This window comes from Aedes albopictus, chromosome 2, assembly GCF_035046485.1.
Source record: "Aedes albopictus strain Foshan chromosome 2, AalbF5, whole genome shotgun sequence".
In the NCBI taxonomy this organism is placed as follows: Eukaryota; Metazoa; Arthropoda; class Insecta; order Diptera; family Culicidae; genus Aedes; species Aedes albopictus.
The window spans coordinates 481,272,806-481,292,855 of NC_085137.1; the positions used below are offsets into that span (position 1 = coordinate 481,272,806).

The 20,050-nt window shown below is 38.9% G+C and overlaps 1 protein-coding gene and 1 non-coding gene across 2 annotated transcripts in view; both read left to right on the forward strand.

Annotated features, from left to right (window-relative positions):
- Positions 1-20,050, forward strand: part of LOC109399217 (hyccin) — a 90,813-nt gene that overhangs the window by 31,820 nt on the left and 38,943 nt on the right. The window contains exons 3-5 of the mRNA XM_062854120.1: positions 547-807; positions 883-1,408; positions 1,962-2,078. Coding sequence (XP_062710104.1) covers positions 547-807; positions 883-1,408; positions 1,962-2,078 — 904 coding nt within the window. The remainder of the gene's footprint in view (positions 1-546; positions 808-882; positions 1,409-1,961; positions 2,079-20,050) is intronic.
- Trnag-gcc (transfer RNA glycine (anticodon GCC)) lies at positions 7,091-7,165 on the forward strand. The gene has a single exon. It is a non-coding gene; the product is annotated as a tRNA-Gly (tRNA).

The window sequence follows — 20,050 nt, forward strand, 5'->3', positions numbered from 1 at the left end:
GAAATTTGCTAGATACCCACTAAATTCTTATTTCGATTCCAAAACCTTATTTTAGGTCAGCTGATTCTTATAATATTTCCCTAGTACATGACCACTTCACGCATTTTGACTATTTTTTCAAAGCAAACGGCTTTTTTGACAAATGTTTCGTCATCAATTCATTGGATTTGAGATAATTAAGCTACAATCAAGCAATTTGTTTTGAAAATTTGGAAATTTGCAGTGAAAATACAGGGTGCTCATTATGCCCCACCTGCTCATTATGCCCCGCCTACCCCTATTTGTTAAATGTTTAGAGAAAAATTAGTGAAACTTCGATAAACTTCACCAATTTTTTCTGAAACTTATGCAATATATGGTAATTTCATCGATTTTGTGTAAAATTTAATGAGTTTCTATAAAATTATTACCTGGCGTTCAACAGTTAAAATTTCGGTCAACGATGTCGAGAGCATTCCCAAACTGTTATCCTTTGTTGTGCATGGTAGCTCAGCGTTAATTAAATTAATCGTTACCACGCGTCTGTCTCCTATGTTTCCCTCCTAGCTCATATACCCGGTATGCAATCAGCTGTGCAATTTCTACCGCTCGAATGAAATCGAGCTGAGGCGATTCACGCTGCAGTTTGTCCCGATGATGATATATCTATATCTAAGTTCGGTGGCGTTGGGCGATAAGAAAGGTTGCCGGTCCATCGAGACGTTGCTCATCTGTATCTACAACATCGAAGTCAGCTCGGACGATGGCACATCGAAGGTGGTGTCCTTTCGGATGCCGGTGCTTGCTCAGGCATCGATCTATCATGAGGTGAGTTTGATTTGAACAATTTAAATATTTTGGAAAACTTGGATTCATTTAAACTTTCTTATTACTCCCTCACAGGAGAAAACCTTGCACCCGAGTGACCTCCGCCGCTGGGAGGAGAACAGCAACAAGGAAATCAGCTGGGGTCCGCTGCCCTCGATCGAGTCCATCAACGCCCAGAACCGACTGAAGGTGATGACGGCTCTGCTGTTCACCTACAATCAACAGCTGAATCAAATCCACAAACCCGCCCTGTATCACCTGTGTCGGACCACCTCGCTGCTGGTCAACCAGGGCTTCCCCAAGGCCAGTGGCCACATGCACCGGCCGTCCTACGGGACGGATCCGACTTCGCCGCAATCGGCGAGCAGTTCGCCCAATCAAACCTCGCTTTCCATCAGCAAACCGGTGCCCCGGATAGCGGTCAGTTCGCAGTTTCTGGTGGAACTCGCCCACGCCAACTACTTTGCCATGTTCAACGAATTCGCTTCGGCTGCCATCGAGGCCGTCAACGACCTGCATAGCCGGGCATGCTACGAGATGCTACCGGAGGTGATATTAGTTACGAATGCAATCCGAAATTCGCTCCATGCGAATCCTTCTGGTAAGTTTCCGCGCTGATTTTGAACACGGGATGGGCAAAAACGGGGAAATTCTCAGGAGCTGCTACTGGTTTAAATGGGGCCAAATAGAACAATTCCCTTGAACAAGATAAGGAAAAACATTTCCGAAGAAAATTACAACTTTATGGGTAGATTATGGTGAATTTAACTTAGGGTAACTCTGTCATAATTTGTTCAGATATTTCTTGGAGAGTTGATTCTTCAAACCAAAATGCAAAAACTCACTAGGGTCTCTGCATTAATTTCTGGTTATAGCGTTTATAAAGCCATTCCTGAATCCATGAGATACTTTATGAAATCGTAAAGAAAATTTCTAATTGAGTTCTTGATGAAAATTCATAAATTAATAAACCTTAAGCTGATGAATAGATGAATATGACTGTCTAATATTTTTTTACCGATATTTTCCACCAGAAGGAATTCTGTGGAGTTCTATTGGAAATTCTAGGATTAGGACATAACCAGTGGCTCCTGATTTAAAGTTCATTTTACCACTCCTCAATGCTTTCAACTAAACAGTATCTCTCGTTTTAGGTCAACCGAGTGACGGTCCGATGGGTATCAGTGTGGCGCTAACTCCGGCGACCACCACGGTGACGGTGTCGAAATCCATGATCACCAACGCATCGTTCCGAACGAAGAAACTTCCAGGTACGTGCCCCGTATTCCAGCCTGACACTGTTTGGCCAATTTTTCTCTATATCCGCATCCGGCTTTGTGCATTCATCCCGTCACCACAACCAACCACCAACAACCAAATGGTCGAGACGCGTCGAGAGTCTCGCGACCAAACGGAATCTATATCCTCCGCCGGTGTCCCCCAGAGTGGGGTTCCGCCAATTCACCGCATTCTCCCACCCAAAACCATACACCGCCGCTGCACCACGCTGCCACACAATCAATCTCGTCAACCGCGCGCGCTGTGAATCGAGTGTGCGTGTGTATGAACGATCCACACCTGTCTGTTGTGTCCTCACCCCCTACACCCACACACCTACATATTTGCCCAATTCAGATCTTCACCACGTGTTTCACACTGGGTTCACCACTAATTACACACCAATTACCGTCATCTTTTACACGAAGAGGGGGGACATTACACACATTAGTGCATACTCAAAAAACTGATAATCATATTATTCTTCTTTTGTTGAACACACGTGATTGATGCTTTGGTTTATTTTGAACTATTCTAAGTTCGATGCGAGTTTATTTTAAGTTTTGTTTGCTCTGACTCAGTTGATTCTCTATTTGCTTCCAAGTCACTCTGATAGGTGCGTGATTGAACTGTTTCTAGCTTAGTTTTACACTTGATTGCTTTATGCATTATCATTTAACGCACACACGTTCAGTACAAATTATCCTTCAATTAGGAGCTATTTGTGGCATAAATACGCACAACCCAAGTAACAGAATTAGCTGAATAACAGTTTTTTAAGCTAAAGTTTACTTAAAAATTGTTTGTTCCGCTCTTGTTCAGCAAAAAATGTTTGTTGTGAATGTGAGATGAAATTTTCAAAAAATAATTTTAGAATTTAAGTAAGGAGGCGATTTTTAGAGTTTAGAAACTGTAGAAATTATTAATGATTTCTGACCGCACGGTTATTCAGTCCTAGTAGCAAGAAGCAGTCATTTTTTGGGGGTAATGATTAATTATGTAAAACACAAAGGTATTTTTTAATGTTACAAGCTTTCATTACTAGAATTAGCCGATAATGGCTTGTAATTCTTAAATAGGGTAAACATTTACTTATATGCGTCATATGCGTTAATTCCCGTCACATCAGATGGAAAATAGCCAATGATTACAGATATTCAGACTTGCCTTTGACAATACCTCTTTAATAGACGGAAGTAAAAAGATGAAAGAAGACTATCGATAATCAGCCTCTTTAGCACTGGAAATTAATTAAATACCTACACTAAATTGTAACATTTTCTCGTTTTGCGTACGACGAAGGCAATCGCACCAAAGCAGCATATAGCCAAATTGTTCTTCATCACCGTTCAATTTTGACTTCGCTAGATTCACTTGTTGAACGAACCGTCAATTCTAACCCCCACTGCTGAAGAATGCAGCAAAAGCGGTCCAATTATTATGCCTCTCAAGAAAAATCAGAATATGGCGATTATCTGCCTCTGGCTTCTGATATTAGCGCGACAGTCACTAATCATAACAGCGTCACCAGATTTAAAAGTATATAATTCCATTATATGGGGTTTGACAGCAAGAACACTCATTCCACTGAGCCACTCTTGCCGTTCGTCACAAATACATTCAAAAACATCTGTCACTTCGCGAAACCCACGTGCTTTCGTTTTTGGCGGGAACACTTTTTCTTTTGTTTTGCCTTGCGACTGTCATGCGGCGGTATGCCTTGCGAGCGTACGACCGCCGCAGGACTCTAATAAAAGATAAGCGCGACAATAATCAAAAAATCATTTTTTTCCCGTCGGTATAATGTAAACAACAAGTTGTCTTCGTCTAGGGAGGATGCAAGCAAATGTGTGAGTGGATTTTCATCATACGAAACATCGTATTTCACAACCACAGAGAAATATTTCTTCTTTTTACTGTTATGGTGTATTATGATCTGGTGGGCAAAACTATTAATTGAAGTATTTACGTCGTTATTCTTCATAAAACTACATCCATCTCGATTTTAAAAGCTTTCTGCTCAATCGTACTTTGAACACATAATTTGAGTTGGATTGAGGAAGAACGCCTACGGCTGAATCATATTTTTTAGCATTCTATGTACCAATAAATATAGTGTCACATAGACAGTGTACCGGGACTTGAAGGTTGTATCGCACCGAGATAACATTCTACTCAGTTGCTGGAATGGTCTTACTCAGAAATCGAAAAATCCTTTATTTTTTACTCAGTTTTCTTTAAAAGTGGGACAACTCATGTGTAATGAGTTGTCCCACTTTTAGCTGAAATTGAGTAAGAAAACAAAGGATTTTTCGATTTCTGAGTAAGATAAACTCGGCCACTGAGTAGATTTTTTCCTCGATGCGTACTTGAAATGGACATGGACTAGACGGAAACTGAAATTTGAGAAAATTGTAGTACTCTCATAATATTTTTTTCACGATGGAAGCTAATTTATTAATTAGTAATTAACACCCAATCGACCATGGGGCATTAGGCAAGGTGCAAGAATAAACTCGATCATTATTGGTCGGTGCTGACGGGAATTAAAGGGTATATGGAATCAAATTGCAAATAGTGTAATTGGAAACAATTGGAAAATAGCGTAAAATTTTTAATGCATAGCATATTGTGTGCAGTTGATACCAGAAAAAAAAATCAGCGGAATCGGTAAACTATTGGCAGAGATATCTCCGACGTGAGAAAATCAAATTTTGAGAATCTTGTACAAATAAAGATTTAAGAAAACATATATTTTTTAGAGATCTATCTCTAGGGACAGTGATACTAAATCGATTGCTACGAAATATTTTCTGTACGTGGATTATGCATGTAGGAGTATTGTTTGAAAGTTTCATTTGATTTGGTCAATCCTTTTAAAAGTTGTGATTGTACAGTCAGAACAGTGCACACGGACCTTAAAATTATTAAAAAAGGGCCTAAAATTTATTCTGAAGTGGTTTGTGTATTAAATTCTAGAAAATTCAGTACTAAACCGATTTTGATGAAATTTTTACCTCGTTATTTTTATTAACTTTTAAATTATAGTAAAATTTTCAAGCATTTTGAATTACAGATTTCTTCGATTGCGGAGCGGACCTGGTGCGATGGTTAGAATACTTGATTATCACGCCGAGGACCTGGGATCGAATCGCACTCCCGACAAACTCGCTAAATGTGAGTTCTTCCTTCGGAAGGGAAGTGAAGCGTGGGTCCCGAGATGAACTAGCCTAGGGCTAAAAATCTCGTTAATACAGATAAAAAAAATTCTTCGATAGCGTTGCTATTTTTTTCAAAATTTTTGGATAAAAAGTTCGACCATTCTTTATTACACCAACGAACCTAACCTCAAAATGACTGACAGATCTCAGGTTATTTTGGCAGATGTAACATGAGCATGAAAAGGACGGCAACAATATCGATAAAGTAGAATATATGATCCGTCTTTTTCGTGCATGTGTGTGGTCTGTCAAAATAACCTGAAAAGTGTCAAACGTTTTCATTGATAGCTTTGTTGGTGTAATGAATAATAACGAGCAAACGTAAACAAAACAACTTGAATCAGAACAAAGTCACGCACAAAGTTTGAACATTTAACTTTGTGGCAAGGGTTGGCAGCTGTTGCAAACTAAATTGTTTAGTGTTGTCGAATCGGCATATGTAACTTCCGCTCATCTCTATGCAGAGGATTTATAATTATAACACATTAGCTGTCCTGGCAAACTTTGTTTTGCCAAGCTGCGGACAACTGTTGAGGTCATCGCAGCAACGCACTCTAGATTGATTAATTTTCGATCGTGATGATTTTCTTCCCAGCTCATAAAAAATCAGTACTTTATCAATTTTCTTACTATTTAGCTTTTTCTACAAATAAACACGGATCAAACCTTGCTAGATTCATACCGATCGGTTTTCAGCCAAGGGCTGAAAGTCTCTAGTTCTAGTTTTGTAAAAACATGGATGATTTCCCGAAAAGAATCATTGCCCAAATTAAAATTGCCTGCCCAGACGATAAACCTCCTCCTCTTCTTGGCGTAACGTCCTCATTGGGACAAAGCCTGCTTCTCAGCTTAGTGTTCTATGAGCACTTCCACAGTTATTAACTGAGAGCTTCCTCTGCCAATGACCATTTTGCATGCGTATATCGTGTGGCAGGCACGAAGATACTCTTTGCCCAAGGAAGTCAAGGAAATTTCCTTTACGAAAAGATCCTGGACCGACCGGGAATCGAACCCGTCACCCTCAGCATGGTCATGCTGAATACCCGTGCGTTTACCGCCTCGGCTATATGGGCCCGATAAACAGCTTGTTCAAATAGAAAATAAAATATGAAATAGTCATATTAAAGAAAGAATTTATTTTTTTGTAAAAGTTCTTTTTAAGGCGAAACTGGAAGCATTTCCTCATTATTTTGGTTTTTGATTTTTCATAAAATAACGAAGCAATATTTTAAAATCGGTTTTCGTGCACATGTAGAGTATGGATCAAGGTATCTGCTGATTTTTTTTTCAGATGGAAAATGTTTTTAGTTTTTGCAGAAACCATTTTTTTTTGTGAAATTTTGTTTAAATTTTTTTTTGTGAAATTTTGTTTAAAAATGGTTTCTGCAAAAACTAAAAACATTTTCCATCTGAAAAAAAAAATCAGGAGATACCTTGATCCATACTCTACATGTGTACGAAAACCGATTTTGAAAATATTGCTTCGTTATTTTATAAAAAATCAAAAACCAAAAAGTGAGGAAATGGATCCAGTTTCGCCTTAAGAGATTGTAATATAAGTTTCAATTTTTAACATTGAAGGCTGTATCAAAATGTTTGTTTTTCGGAGAGAACATATTCTGTCAAGCGCTCTTTATGGCAAAGGTCCTTTATGCTAAATGTCCTTTATTCAAACGTCTCTATGCTAAATGTACTTATGCCAAAGTACCAGATCCGAGTTTAGATTTTTGTTTCGGGTGTGTATCGCATTTGTTGTTAAATTTGTAAATATGCTATTTGTACAGGTCTCCAGATAGCCTAGTGGTTAAGGCTATGGATTGCCAATCCAGAGACGGCGGGTTCGATTCCCGTTCCGGACGAGAAATTTTCTCGACTCCCTGGGCATAGAGTATCATTGTACTTGCCACACAATGTACAAATTCATGCAATGGCAGGCAAAAAAAGCCCTTCAATTAATAACTCTGGAAGTGCTCCAAGAACATTAAGTTGAAGAGAGGCAGGCCTTGTTCCAATGCGAACGTCGAGCCATGGAGAAGAAGAAGAAGAAGTTGTGCTCGTCAGTCGACTATGTTATTATGAGTAGTAGCTACTCGGTTTGAATATCAGTTCATTACAGCTTTAACTAAGAAATGAAGAAGATTCACCCCCCCCCCCCTTGCGGTTCTGTTTTGCACCCAGATTTACCACGGAAACTCTACTGAACAGAAATACATATACTGTCTTCGGTAATGCTGCCTTTAAGTCAACGGCTGCTTCCGGACTAGACGGCTGCTAGAGACTTCCGAAACGACTTTAGTAAAATCTCGGGAAAATATCCCGGGTAGACGAGAATATCTAAATCATAACTTAAATCGAACACTTTTTGCTGTCATAGCTCGATGTGTTTTTGAGGAGTTATTCAGAAATCTAATGAATATCGCACGAATAGCTCAAAGTGATATGATATCAGTTTTTGTTCTTGTCGAAATAGCTGAAAATTTCTACATAAGAACAAGTTTAGCTCTTCTGCACGAAATGGAACACATACACCCATAGAGATGGCTCAATGTTAGTGAAATGCCATGTGCCCCTTTCTGAGCTGTTGAAACGAAGAACCGCATGCTTTTATTCTCATGTTATTTACAACAGCGAGCCACAGTTGAGTGGTAAGCATCGCCGCATGTGAATCCTAAGGTCGTAGGTTCGATGCTGCGTGCTGACATTTTTTTTTATTTTTTTTCTTCTAGAAAAAAGTGGCAAATCTTGTCTGCTATTGTTTTGATCTTGTAATATCTTAACGAGCTATTATTGAGTAGTTCATCATATTAGATTTTGCTATTATTTCTGTTCTTTTACCTCTTATATCAATCAAACCAATATCAGTTTTTGCACTTCAGTAATTCAATCAATCATAACTGAATATGCTATTCATCAGATTTTTCCACCTACTCGGGATATCATGAAATTCAAACTAGATAGAAGATCTAATACCCTACTGTTTTGATTATGGTGTCGAGAAGTGTTTATAGCCAGCCAAAGTCCTACGAAAATTCTGTTCCAATAGAACCACTTCGAAGTCAATACGTGGATCCAGACTAGTAAGACGCTATCTGTTGAGGCAATTTCAGGATGTTCGATAGTGATGTTGGTCTAAAGGAAATTCCAAAATTTTACTAATATTATTGTTGACAGATTGTTGGCATGACTCCTACACGTTTCGTTCACTTTTCTTCACTTCTTAGGTTTTCTGTCAGCTCCGGGATTTTTTCGATGTTTTTTTTAAATTCCATACTTTTATTTGATGATTTCTTCGGTAACGTTATCTGGGGGGGGGGGGGAGTTGATCAGCAGGGTAAACTAATAAATGCCACAATTTTGTTTCAATGAAAGAAATTCTGCCGTAAATCATTTATGGGAATATTCTTGAATATTCTTGTTATGATAATTTACATGATGTCAAATTTTATATGGAAATATCGATTTTTTCCGGATATGTAATTCATGATGAAAGATTCCCGAGCAAAGTCCAACAACAAAATTACAGCAAATTGAACACATGATTTGTTTTCAGCAACAAATTGATATCACATTTTGATATCACTTTATCTTTTGTTTCCGGTTTGCTGTCATTTTAAAATATGTAATGTAAATATTCAATGTTAGGATAATTTTAAATATTTTAGTAAACTATGTAAAGTAATTTTAGAGATATATCATCAGTGCATATATATTATTGCATTTATGATTTGATATCGACCGGATAACTCTACATTTAAGGATTTTTCATTATTCTTGTGCTGATATTAAAAACAGTTATCAATTTGCTATCATCGATGGCAGAAATTGTTTTCACAGGAACATTTTTCTGCTCTTTGTTTTTTATGTTTTAACCGTTAATACGACCAAAACGACAACAACCTGAGATATCAAATTTTGCAATATCACAACATCAAAATTAGTTTTCAATTTGCTATGGTTTAAAAAACTCTTGTAACCCGACCCCCGACAACTTATTTTTAAAATGCTGGCATTTCGTCAATTTTCATTCGATTTTTTGAAGTCGCCCTCAATCGATCATAAATGGCCGGGGTTCTGCTAAACCGAACTAAGTGCCAAATAGTTTATTCCGAGATAATCAAGTTTAAAGTTCAACCATTCACAAATAAACAACAGCTAAAACTATTTAAAACTTTTCCGCACACATGCCACTTACAAGCCTTTATTAACGATCCCAGATGAAATATACACGTGAATCATTTGAAATTATTGATATAATTACATTTTATTTCTCGGTACTTTGCACTCAGTTCACTCAGGCTGGTCAGAAACATTAGGTACTTTGCACTCAGTTCACTCAGGCTGGTCAGAAACATTAGAAAATGGTTTATAGTTCAGTGTGGCTGAATGTGTTTTTGTGTTTCAGATAAACCCAGTCGGATTATGAAAAAAATCTAGATTTTTTATCGTCTATCAATCTTCATGATTTCGAATGACTGAGTCAGAAACGATAGACTGAAGTCTGTATCAACTAATATGGCCACCCCGGAGCATCTACACGGTAAAAAATCTGCACTGTGATATAAACTGATTGGCACTTGAATTCGCACTACTGTTCAATCAGTTTGTTATCAATCACATATCATTTGACAAAGAACATCCAATGCCTCTTCAATTTTAATGTAACTTCACTTCAATTCGTTGTTGACAATGTTTTGATTTCAAAACTAAAATTTAAAAAAAAATGTGTACAGCCGCACCCAGATTCGATACCAGGACCTTTAGAGTCACGATCAACTATTTTACCACTACACTGCTTCACATCTGTTAGAGAGGTGCGAATCGAAACGAAGCACTTTCTACCGCCTGTCATCTATATTTACTTTTATGCCCAAAACAGTCATTACCAAATCAACAACTTTTCACTTTGGATCGTATTGCTTTTTACAGTAGTGCAAATCGAAGGGATTTTCTGTTGATTTCTCTGGTGGGTTTGTTTTGGTCCTCAAATCAACACTGACAGCATTGCGATCTCAAAGGAAAAGCACTTCTGATCATGTTGATTACGACATTGAATAGTTAAGGGATTTTTCCCTTACATCTAGCGTGCAGAATTTTTACCGTGTAGCATAGGTTCCACGGGGGTCTAATCGGAGACATTTCTGATTTGCAACCAAAACATGCCGTGCGACGTATGAATTTTCTTGATTTCGAGAGAATGTGGCATAAAAACTGGACTGAAGTATGTATCAACTGATGTGGCCGCTCCGGAACACCTGAAACAGGTCCTCTCAAACACAATAACACACAAAATAATCACATTTAGCCATTTGACAAAATAGAAACCTCCCACATCTCCCGATCCCAGTACAATCCGGAATAGTTCCGAAATGGTTCCGCATATTACATGGCCACTTGAGTATAATATACTAGCACTAATTAATGATCGATTGTGGGTGACTTAAAAAAAATCGAAAGAAAATTGACGAAATGCCAGCATTTTGAAAATGAGTTGTCGGGGGGCGGGTACGTGAAGGTTAATCAACCCTGGTACACATTTTGGACTTAGATTTGAGTAAAAATTGAAGTTAACATGTCGTGTTAGTTCGACAAATCATATTTTCCGCGATAATCACACGATTTTTAAGAAAATTACCTACCTAAACCCTTTGGAGACGGTGTTTTCGTCTTTCTGCATGCAAACACGCTGGTCTAGAACACGTTTGTGAAGGTCTGTTTTCTCAGTTGGGCTAATTTGATCCATCCGTCTCTAAAGGGTTAAGGCGTTTAACGCGGGTAATTTCCTAAGCACCTGAACTTTATTTTATTATTTACATAATAATTACACCAGATATTAGAATTTGAAAACGTATTACAGATTCACCATCACAGAATTTTGTTTGTTCAATCATCTTTAAATCTTTGAATTTTATGTCATTGGTTGATCAACTTCACCCCGGATTCAAAGTTTTCCAATTTAGCCTTTCGAATATTTTTTTTGCACAATGTGGTAATTCCTTGTAATATTTTGTTAACAGAGCTTGATGAAGGGCCCTTCGGTACATGTTTCTTCTTCTTCTCCAGGGAATCAATTGGGAATTTCTCCAGATATGACTTCGAAAATCATTCCAGAGATTCGCTTGGTAATCTTCCAAAGATTTTTCTGGATTTCTTCTAGAGAAACCTTGAGGATATTCCTCCAGAGATACCTTCTATTCACCTCTAGGATTGCCTTGGAAAATTTCTCCTGAATTTTTTTTTTGACAACTCTTCTAGAGACTCCCTCTGGTGTCCTTCTAGAGATTCTTTTTAATATTCCTCCCACCTAGGAAATTATTTTAAGAATTACTTCAGGAATTCTTCCAATGCAAATTTTGATAAAAAGACAAGTCTTCATACGACTAATATCCAACTTCCGTTACATTCTACAAAGAATACTGATGTAAAAACGGTGTATAAGCAATGACCCATTTAAATGATTGAATAACAACAAGGTAGCCCTAATATGTCGACATGAATCTATGTTTACAAGCAAAGATTGACTTTGACCTGAATTTAATCAGAATTTTAGGAGAGGTTAGAATAATATAGTTATGTGGAAAAGATAACATGTTATCACAAGAAATCTTTCATTTTACATGAGAAGCTTGAAATCAACCTATTTTGGTTGTCGACTGTATACGATATAAAAATCAATTTGGAGTACAGTATTTAGGTCCATATAGCCACAGCTGTAAAGACGTGGGTATCCAGCATTATCATGCTGGGTGACGTGTTCGATTCCAGATTGCTCCAGGAACTTTCCATAAAGGAAATTTTCCTTGAATCTTCGTGCCTGCCACACGATATACACATGCAAAAAGGTATTGGCAGAGCAAGCTCTCAGTTAATAACTGTGAAAGTGCCCATATAACACTTAAGCTGAGAAACAGGCTTCGTTCCAGTGAGGACGTGATGCCAAGAAGATAGTGAGAGAGAGGAACTTGGAGTACAGAAGTAATTACAGTGTATGTTCAAAATTCAAATATTTTCAAATATTTACTTCTTTGTTAACTATTATAAGTATTCATTTGTATGAAAATTAATCATTTTCACCAAAACAAGCTACTTGAGTCGACATAAAAAAATATACAGAATAATACTTGTGTACACTTAAAAGTATGTGTATGTCATTATAAATTCGTCATATTAATACAAAATGCATCTTTTAGTACGCAAAATCAAGAACCCGATGATAAATCGACTCTGTTGGTCGACATACAGTTTCGTCCGGTAAACGACACTAGTTCCAGTCGATTTACCAGTCGTTTTCTTAGCGGAAACGATTTAGTGTTCCTAAATAACAACGACAGAGCTATGAATTTTCATATGAAAACCGATATTTTTCGTCATAATAACCAACCTGAGTCGACATAAAGCAATATTTATACCGAATACTACTTGTGTACATTCTAAAGGGTTTGTATGCCAGAGTAATTTCATAAATGGTATGAGAAATGCTGACAAAACGTATCTTTTAGTACAAAAAATCTTGAAACCGGTCATAAATCGTCTTTGTAGGTCGACATACAGTTTCGTCCGATGAACGACACTAGTTTCAGTCGATTAACCAGACATTTTCTTTGCGGAAATAGTTTAGTTTTCGTAGTTAACTACGACAGAATTATGAATTTTTGTTTGAAAATCGATCATTTTCGTCAAAATAACCAACTTGAGTCAACCAGACAGAGTAAACTCATAATTTCAATAGGGGTACTCACTAAACAGATTAAATTGCTGCGTATGCCATGATTTTCTGCTTATTTGAAATGTTTCATGATTTTGCGAATGAAATAATCAAAGATTGCCTTGGTGATCTCGACGTTTAATCGGTTTAATCAGTTCACGCTGTTAAGTGAATCCCCCTAATATATTGTATGAGATATACTGTTAAAACGCATCTTTTAGTATGAAAAATCAAGAATCCGATGATAAATTGACTCTGTAGGTCGACGTACAGTTTCGTGCGGTGAACGACACTAGTTCCATTCGATTTATCAGACATTTTCCAAGCGGAAATGATTTTGTTTGCAATTTTCACTCCACTGCGACAAAAGATATTGATTTTTTTCCTGGTTTTCATGGGTTTTTCCCCATTGTGCAATGGATTGTTTCAGAAACTCATAAAAAGATTTCTTCGGAAAATCCTTGAATACTCCGCTACACTACACGGAATTTTTCCGGGGATTCCTCCGAGAATTTATCTTAAAATTCATTCGAGAATGTCTTAATTTCATTCAGGACAGCCTCTAATATTTCCTTCAAAAATAAAAAGACATATTTCAGTAATTGAGATATGAAAATGGATCTCTACACTACTTAATCTTGCAAAACTGTTGCTAAAACTACCGGTAAAAGTTACTGAACATTGTTAATAAAATGATTGGTTCTTTTTTTCGGCAAAATTTATTAGAGAACTATGTGGGTTATCTTTATGGAGTATTATAAAAAATCAACATTCCTAACGTGAGGCCTGATTGGTGATCAGGATTTACAAATCCTGATTCTATTCTCCAATTATACAAACGGATCTGAACCATTACATTCGTTTCATAAATATTGGCTAAGAGCTGTGGTCATGTACGTTTATATCTAGTTTACCTTGTATAGCAGCAATCAGTTTTGAGATGTGCACATTGGTCGGGCTCCATACTAAGGGGCGGCCAAAACTCTTAAAAAACGAAATTGATATTTTTAAACTTTATTTCACCTTATAACGAAGTTAATGTATTGTACTTTTATGATTCTTGATTAAAGGCATACCAGCTTTTGTATTTCAATGACATTTTCACTGCCAAAGTGGCCTAAGTCATAAAATTGAAAAATGAATTATTCGAAAAAAGTAAAATAATAATATTTTGAGAATGGAATATATGTTTTAAGTTATCCAGCATATGAAAGCTTGTTATTAGACTGTTTGAATGCACGTATAGTGCAAAATTAATATGTCACAAAACTTTTCAAATTTTCATATATTGTACCTTAGAAATTTTGGTAATTTTTAAGTTAAAAAACGGTTCGTGTCGTCACGTGTCGCCGCAATTCCGAATAGTACATCTTAAAGATCATGCTTAGAGTTGCCTAAAAACGTTTAAATATTTTGCAGAAATTTGCAGTTTTTCAAATTAGAGCTATTTAAAAAAGTCATGTTTTTTCATATATTTTTCCATTTTTTCCATTTTTTACTGAAATAAAATTTATCTTTCCACATTTTTCACACGTTTTGAACAAACTTGATTGGATTTGATCGAAAGATGATCATTTATTTAAATTCGAATTGATTTTCTAACAAAAAACGCAAATATATGGGGTTTACCGATTTGTATCGTTTTTGAAATTATTGAAATTACGTAATTTTTGAATACCCTTTTTTAAACACTAAAAATACTATATAACATATCTAGGCAACCTTTAACTTCGATTAAACACATAAAAAGAGTTTTGGCCGAACTTTATCTTTTTCCGACCATTGTGATGTGGTCATGCATTTATGGAATATGTTCGGATTAAAGGACATCGTTATCTAATCTTGCACTGCAACAACGTACATATTGCTTATTGCTTATACAAGTTGATCAGCTTAAATCAGACATGCAACATCAATCCGTCAATTCATATGTACATACAATCGAAAGGAGTATGGTCATCCCGTAATCCATAAAGATTACGTGAGGCAGTGGCATCATTTTGTTCTTGATCTATGTACATATCTTGCAGATATGTTGGCAAAGTATTTTCGGATCGTCAACATTATTACGATGTTGTGCAACAGATGCACTTGCACCGGCAACGACAACATAGTAAATATGTGGGCGTTTCTGTTTCTATAATTTCATTCAACTAGATTCGTATGCAATACACCTACCTGCCCACCCATTTTTCTATTCTAATTGTTCGTTGAACACCAACCACGCAATGCTGTTGTTTATGAACCGCGGCAGGAACAACATTGTCTAACCGATGGCGACGCACAGAAGGCGCGTGTGGGTTCATTAAACCTCACCGCGCGTCCCTATCCAATAGTGGCAGGTACGGACTGCTAGTGGTATACGCATTTATTAGCCAGCATCAGGCATCCCGGGGGGCAGCGACCACTAAAGACCCGCCGCAACTAACTACTGAAGAGCTCTGGGATTACTCAATTGCGTGCTTGCGGATGACACGTTGCATTGCAGCAGGATTTAGCGCCAGTATTGTCCTGGGGCGGCCACTATCCGTGTGCGCACTGTGGTCCAAATATCAAAATTTTGTGATATCACTAGTTTACAGCATTTTTGAACTCGGTAAGCTGATGATCATTTTTAGTGTAGAATCATGCTCATGAGTTCGAAAACGTCAAGGAACAAAATTACAGTAGAGCGGAATTTTTTTCGACGTTCCGTACAAAGCTGTCGATTTGAAATCGTTCTATTTTTAAGCAAAAATGCTCCTTTTATGCATCTTTATTTCCGTAACCAATGCTCCGATTGAGCTGATTTTTACTGTAACTGGAAATCATCTAATGTTTCAAATGTACGTTAAGAAAGGATTTTTATTGTGTTTTTCTATCTGAAAAAAAAAAAAATACAAATCTTCATTATTTTTTGGAAATTTTGTTCAAATCTAAGGGGATTGACCTATATAAGGACTGTATCGTTAATTATGAGTATACCTTTGAGGCTCTGTATTAAAAAGACTATGTCTTATTTTGACAACTGCTCTGTGTCTATGTGTTGCTAGCGTTGTATACAAAAGATAACCTTCATTAAAAGTAAACGTTTTTATTCAAGTGGAACAATGCGAGGGTTTACGGAAGGGAAGCGAAAATCGAATGTGAACAGGTACTGCAATGAAAAATGATTATCGCTTAGAAAATTAGCAAAAGTTGGAGATGTTAGCGCTTTTGCTGCCCAAAATTCTATCAAACGATTCGGTATGCATAACACACACACACACACACACACACACACACACACACACACACACACACACACACACACACACACACACACACACACACACACACACACACACACACACACACACACACACACACACACACACACACACACACACACACACACACACACACACACACACACACACACACACACACACACACACACACACACACACACACACACACACACACACACACACACACACACACACACACACACACACACACACACACACACACACACACACACACACACACACACACACACACACACACACACACACACACACACACACACACACACACACACACACACACACACACACACACACACACACACACACACACACACACACACACACACACACACACACACACACACACACACACACACACACACACACACACACACACACACACACACACACACACACACACACACACACACACACACACACACACACACACACACACACACACACACACACACACACACACACACACACACACACACACACACACACACACACACACACACACACACACACACACACACACACACACACACACACACACACACACACACACACACACACACACACACACACACACACACACACACACACACACACACACACACACACACACACACACACACACACACACACACACACACACACACACACACACACACACACACACACACACACACACACACACACACACACACACACACACACACACACACACACACACACACACACACACACACACACACACACACACACACACACACACACACACACACACACACACACACACACACACACACACACACACACACACACACACACACACACACACACACACACACACACACACACACACACACACACACACACACACACACACACACACACACACACACACACACACACACACACACACACACACACACACACACACACACACACACACACACACACACACACACACACACACACACACACACACACACACACACACACACACACACACACACACACACACACACACACACACACACACACACACACACACACACACACACACACACACACACACACACACACACACACACACACACACACACACACACACACACACACACACACACACACACACACACACACACACACACACACACACACACACACACACACACACACACACACACACACACACACACACACACACACACACACACACACACACACACACACACACACACACACACACACACACACACACACACACACACACACACACACACACACACACACACACACACACACACACACACACACACACACACACACACACACACACACACACACACACACACACACACACACACACACACACACACACACACACACACACACACACACACACACACACACACACACACACACACACACACACACACACACACACACACACACACACACACACACACACACACACACACACACACACACACACACACACACACACACACACACACACACACACACACACACACACACACACACACACACACACACACACACACACACACACACACACACACACACACACACACACACACACACACACACACACACACACACACACACACACACACACACACACACACACACACACACACACACACACACACACACACACACACACACACACACACACACACACACACACACACACACACACACACACACACACACACACACACACACACACACACACACACACACACACACACACACACACACACACACACACACACACACACACACACACACACACACACACACACACACACACACACACACACACACACACACACACACACACACACACACACACACACACACACACACACACACACACACACACACACACACACACACACACACACACACACACACACACACACACACACACACACACACACACACACACACACACACACACACACACACACACACACACACACACACACACACACACACACACACACACACACACACACACACACACACACACACACACACACACACACACACACACACACACACACACACACACACACACACACAGGCTCAACATTGTTCTTTTAAGTTTTGGAAAATTTAGAATTCTCAAGTAAGCCTCAACCAAGGTATGTCGTAATGAGAAATATACGAATTATGCTACTGAATTATACTTTCTAATCCACAGTGTCGTGGTAGGATTTAGCAATATAAATTTCCTCCTTCCTGTCATCGGCGTTAGTTGCGTTGATTGCCGGGCGTCGATTGCCAGGAAGCAGTCACGTTTGCAGCAGCTTCTGATCTGACGATGATTACATATCTGTTTTGTTTTTCCCCACACTTGTAGAGGAATATTTCATGCTGCCGGTCGTCGTTGAGCCCGATGAAGATGAACCGGAAGAAGAACCAGAACAAATAAAACAAGAGCGAAGACTACTGTCGTTGGATATTATACGGTTTCTGGGAAATGCCATAACCAAACTGTGCCGCGATGTTGACAATCGATCAGAATCAATCAAGCTGAGCAATCGGGACTAATGAAGAGTGATTTATCAGTGAAGAAAACGAAGGGGGTGGGAAGAAATCATTATCCTGTATAATGTAAATCGAAACAATCTTAAAATGGAAAATCACATGTTGTACACTGACGTTGAATCAAAGTCTCATTTGTGCACGGGTTGATTGATGACGCCTTCGCTATGATTTTCTTTGTGATTATCAAGGGCATTATAATAGGTTAACTTATGTTTTACTATTTGCAGATTATATCCTACATGAGCTACTTGGTTAGAATGCTATGATCAGCATCGAAACACGTGATTGCACTCTCTCTCTCTTCTTGGCGTAACGTCCTCAGTGGACAAAGCCTGCTTCTCAGCTTAGTGTTCAATGAGCACTTCCACAGTTTTTAACTGAGAGCTTCCTCTGCCAATGACCATTTTGCATGTGTATATCGTGTGGCAGGCACGAAGATACTCTATGCCCAAGGAAGTCAAGGAAATTTCCTTTACGAAAAGATCCTGGACCGACCGGGAATCGAACCCGTCACCCTCAGCATGGTCATGCTGAATACCCGTGCGTTTACCGCCTCGGCCAGAGTGCCAACCTGAATCCAATGTCCATATCATCTCACGCTGTTCTTTTCAACTGTCCATCTTCTCCAGTCCGGTCCACTTTCAACACTCAGAGTACCAACGGACGACAACAGTAGTGGGAGCTTCTTATTTTATGCGTTGAGACTGATGGACGTTGAATTCAGGTTGGCTTCTAATCCGCAGAATCGATACCTGTTCTATGGTGGCGTTCTTTAACGCGTTTCGTCTAGCGAATAGGGAGATCATAAGCTCGAATTCCAACAAAACTGCACCAAAATTCCATGTATCAGTCCTCGCCATCCTCCTCTGCGGCACTGTTTGTAGCATGTGGTTATCATTGTAAAATACCCCTGTTTGAGATTCCTTACTTAGCCGTCTTGCTTGTTAGTTCCATGTGAATTATTTAGTATGTCTAGAAATCGACGACCAACTACGCTCGTGGTTCGGTGCAGATTCTGCAGAATCTCTTCTAGCATTTGTTTGATTTTCTTGTTCAGACAGTTGGCTCTTCGAGCTGCAGGCGTGGTTTGTCTGCATTGAAAGAGACAATGTCGCCGTCGTCGTAGTCGAAGAAAGCGAAAGTTAACTCAACTGGCATGAATTTTAGATGCAGCATAAATA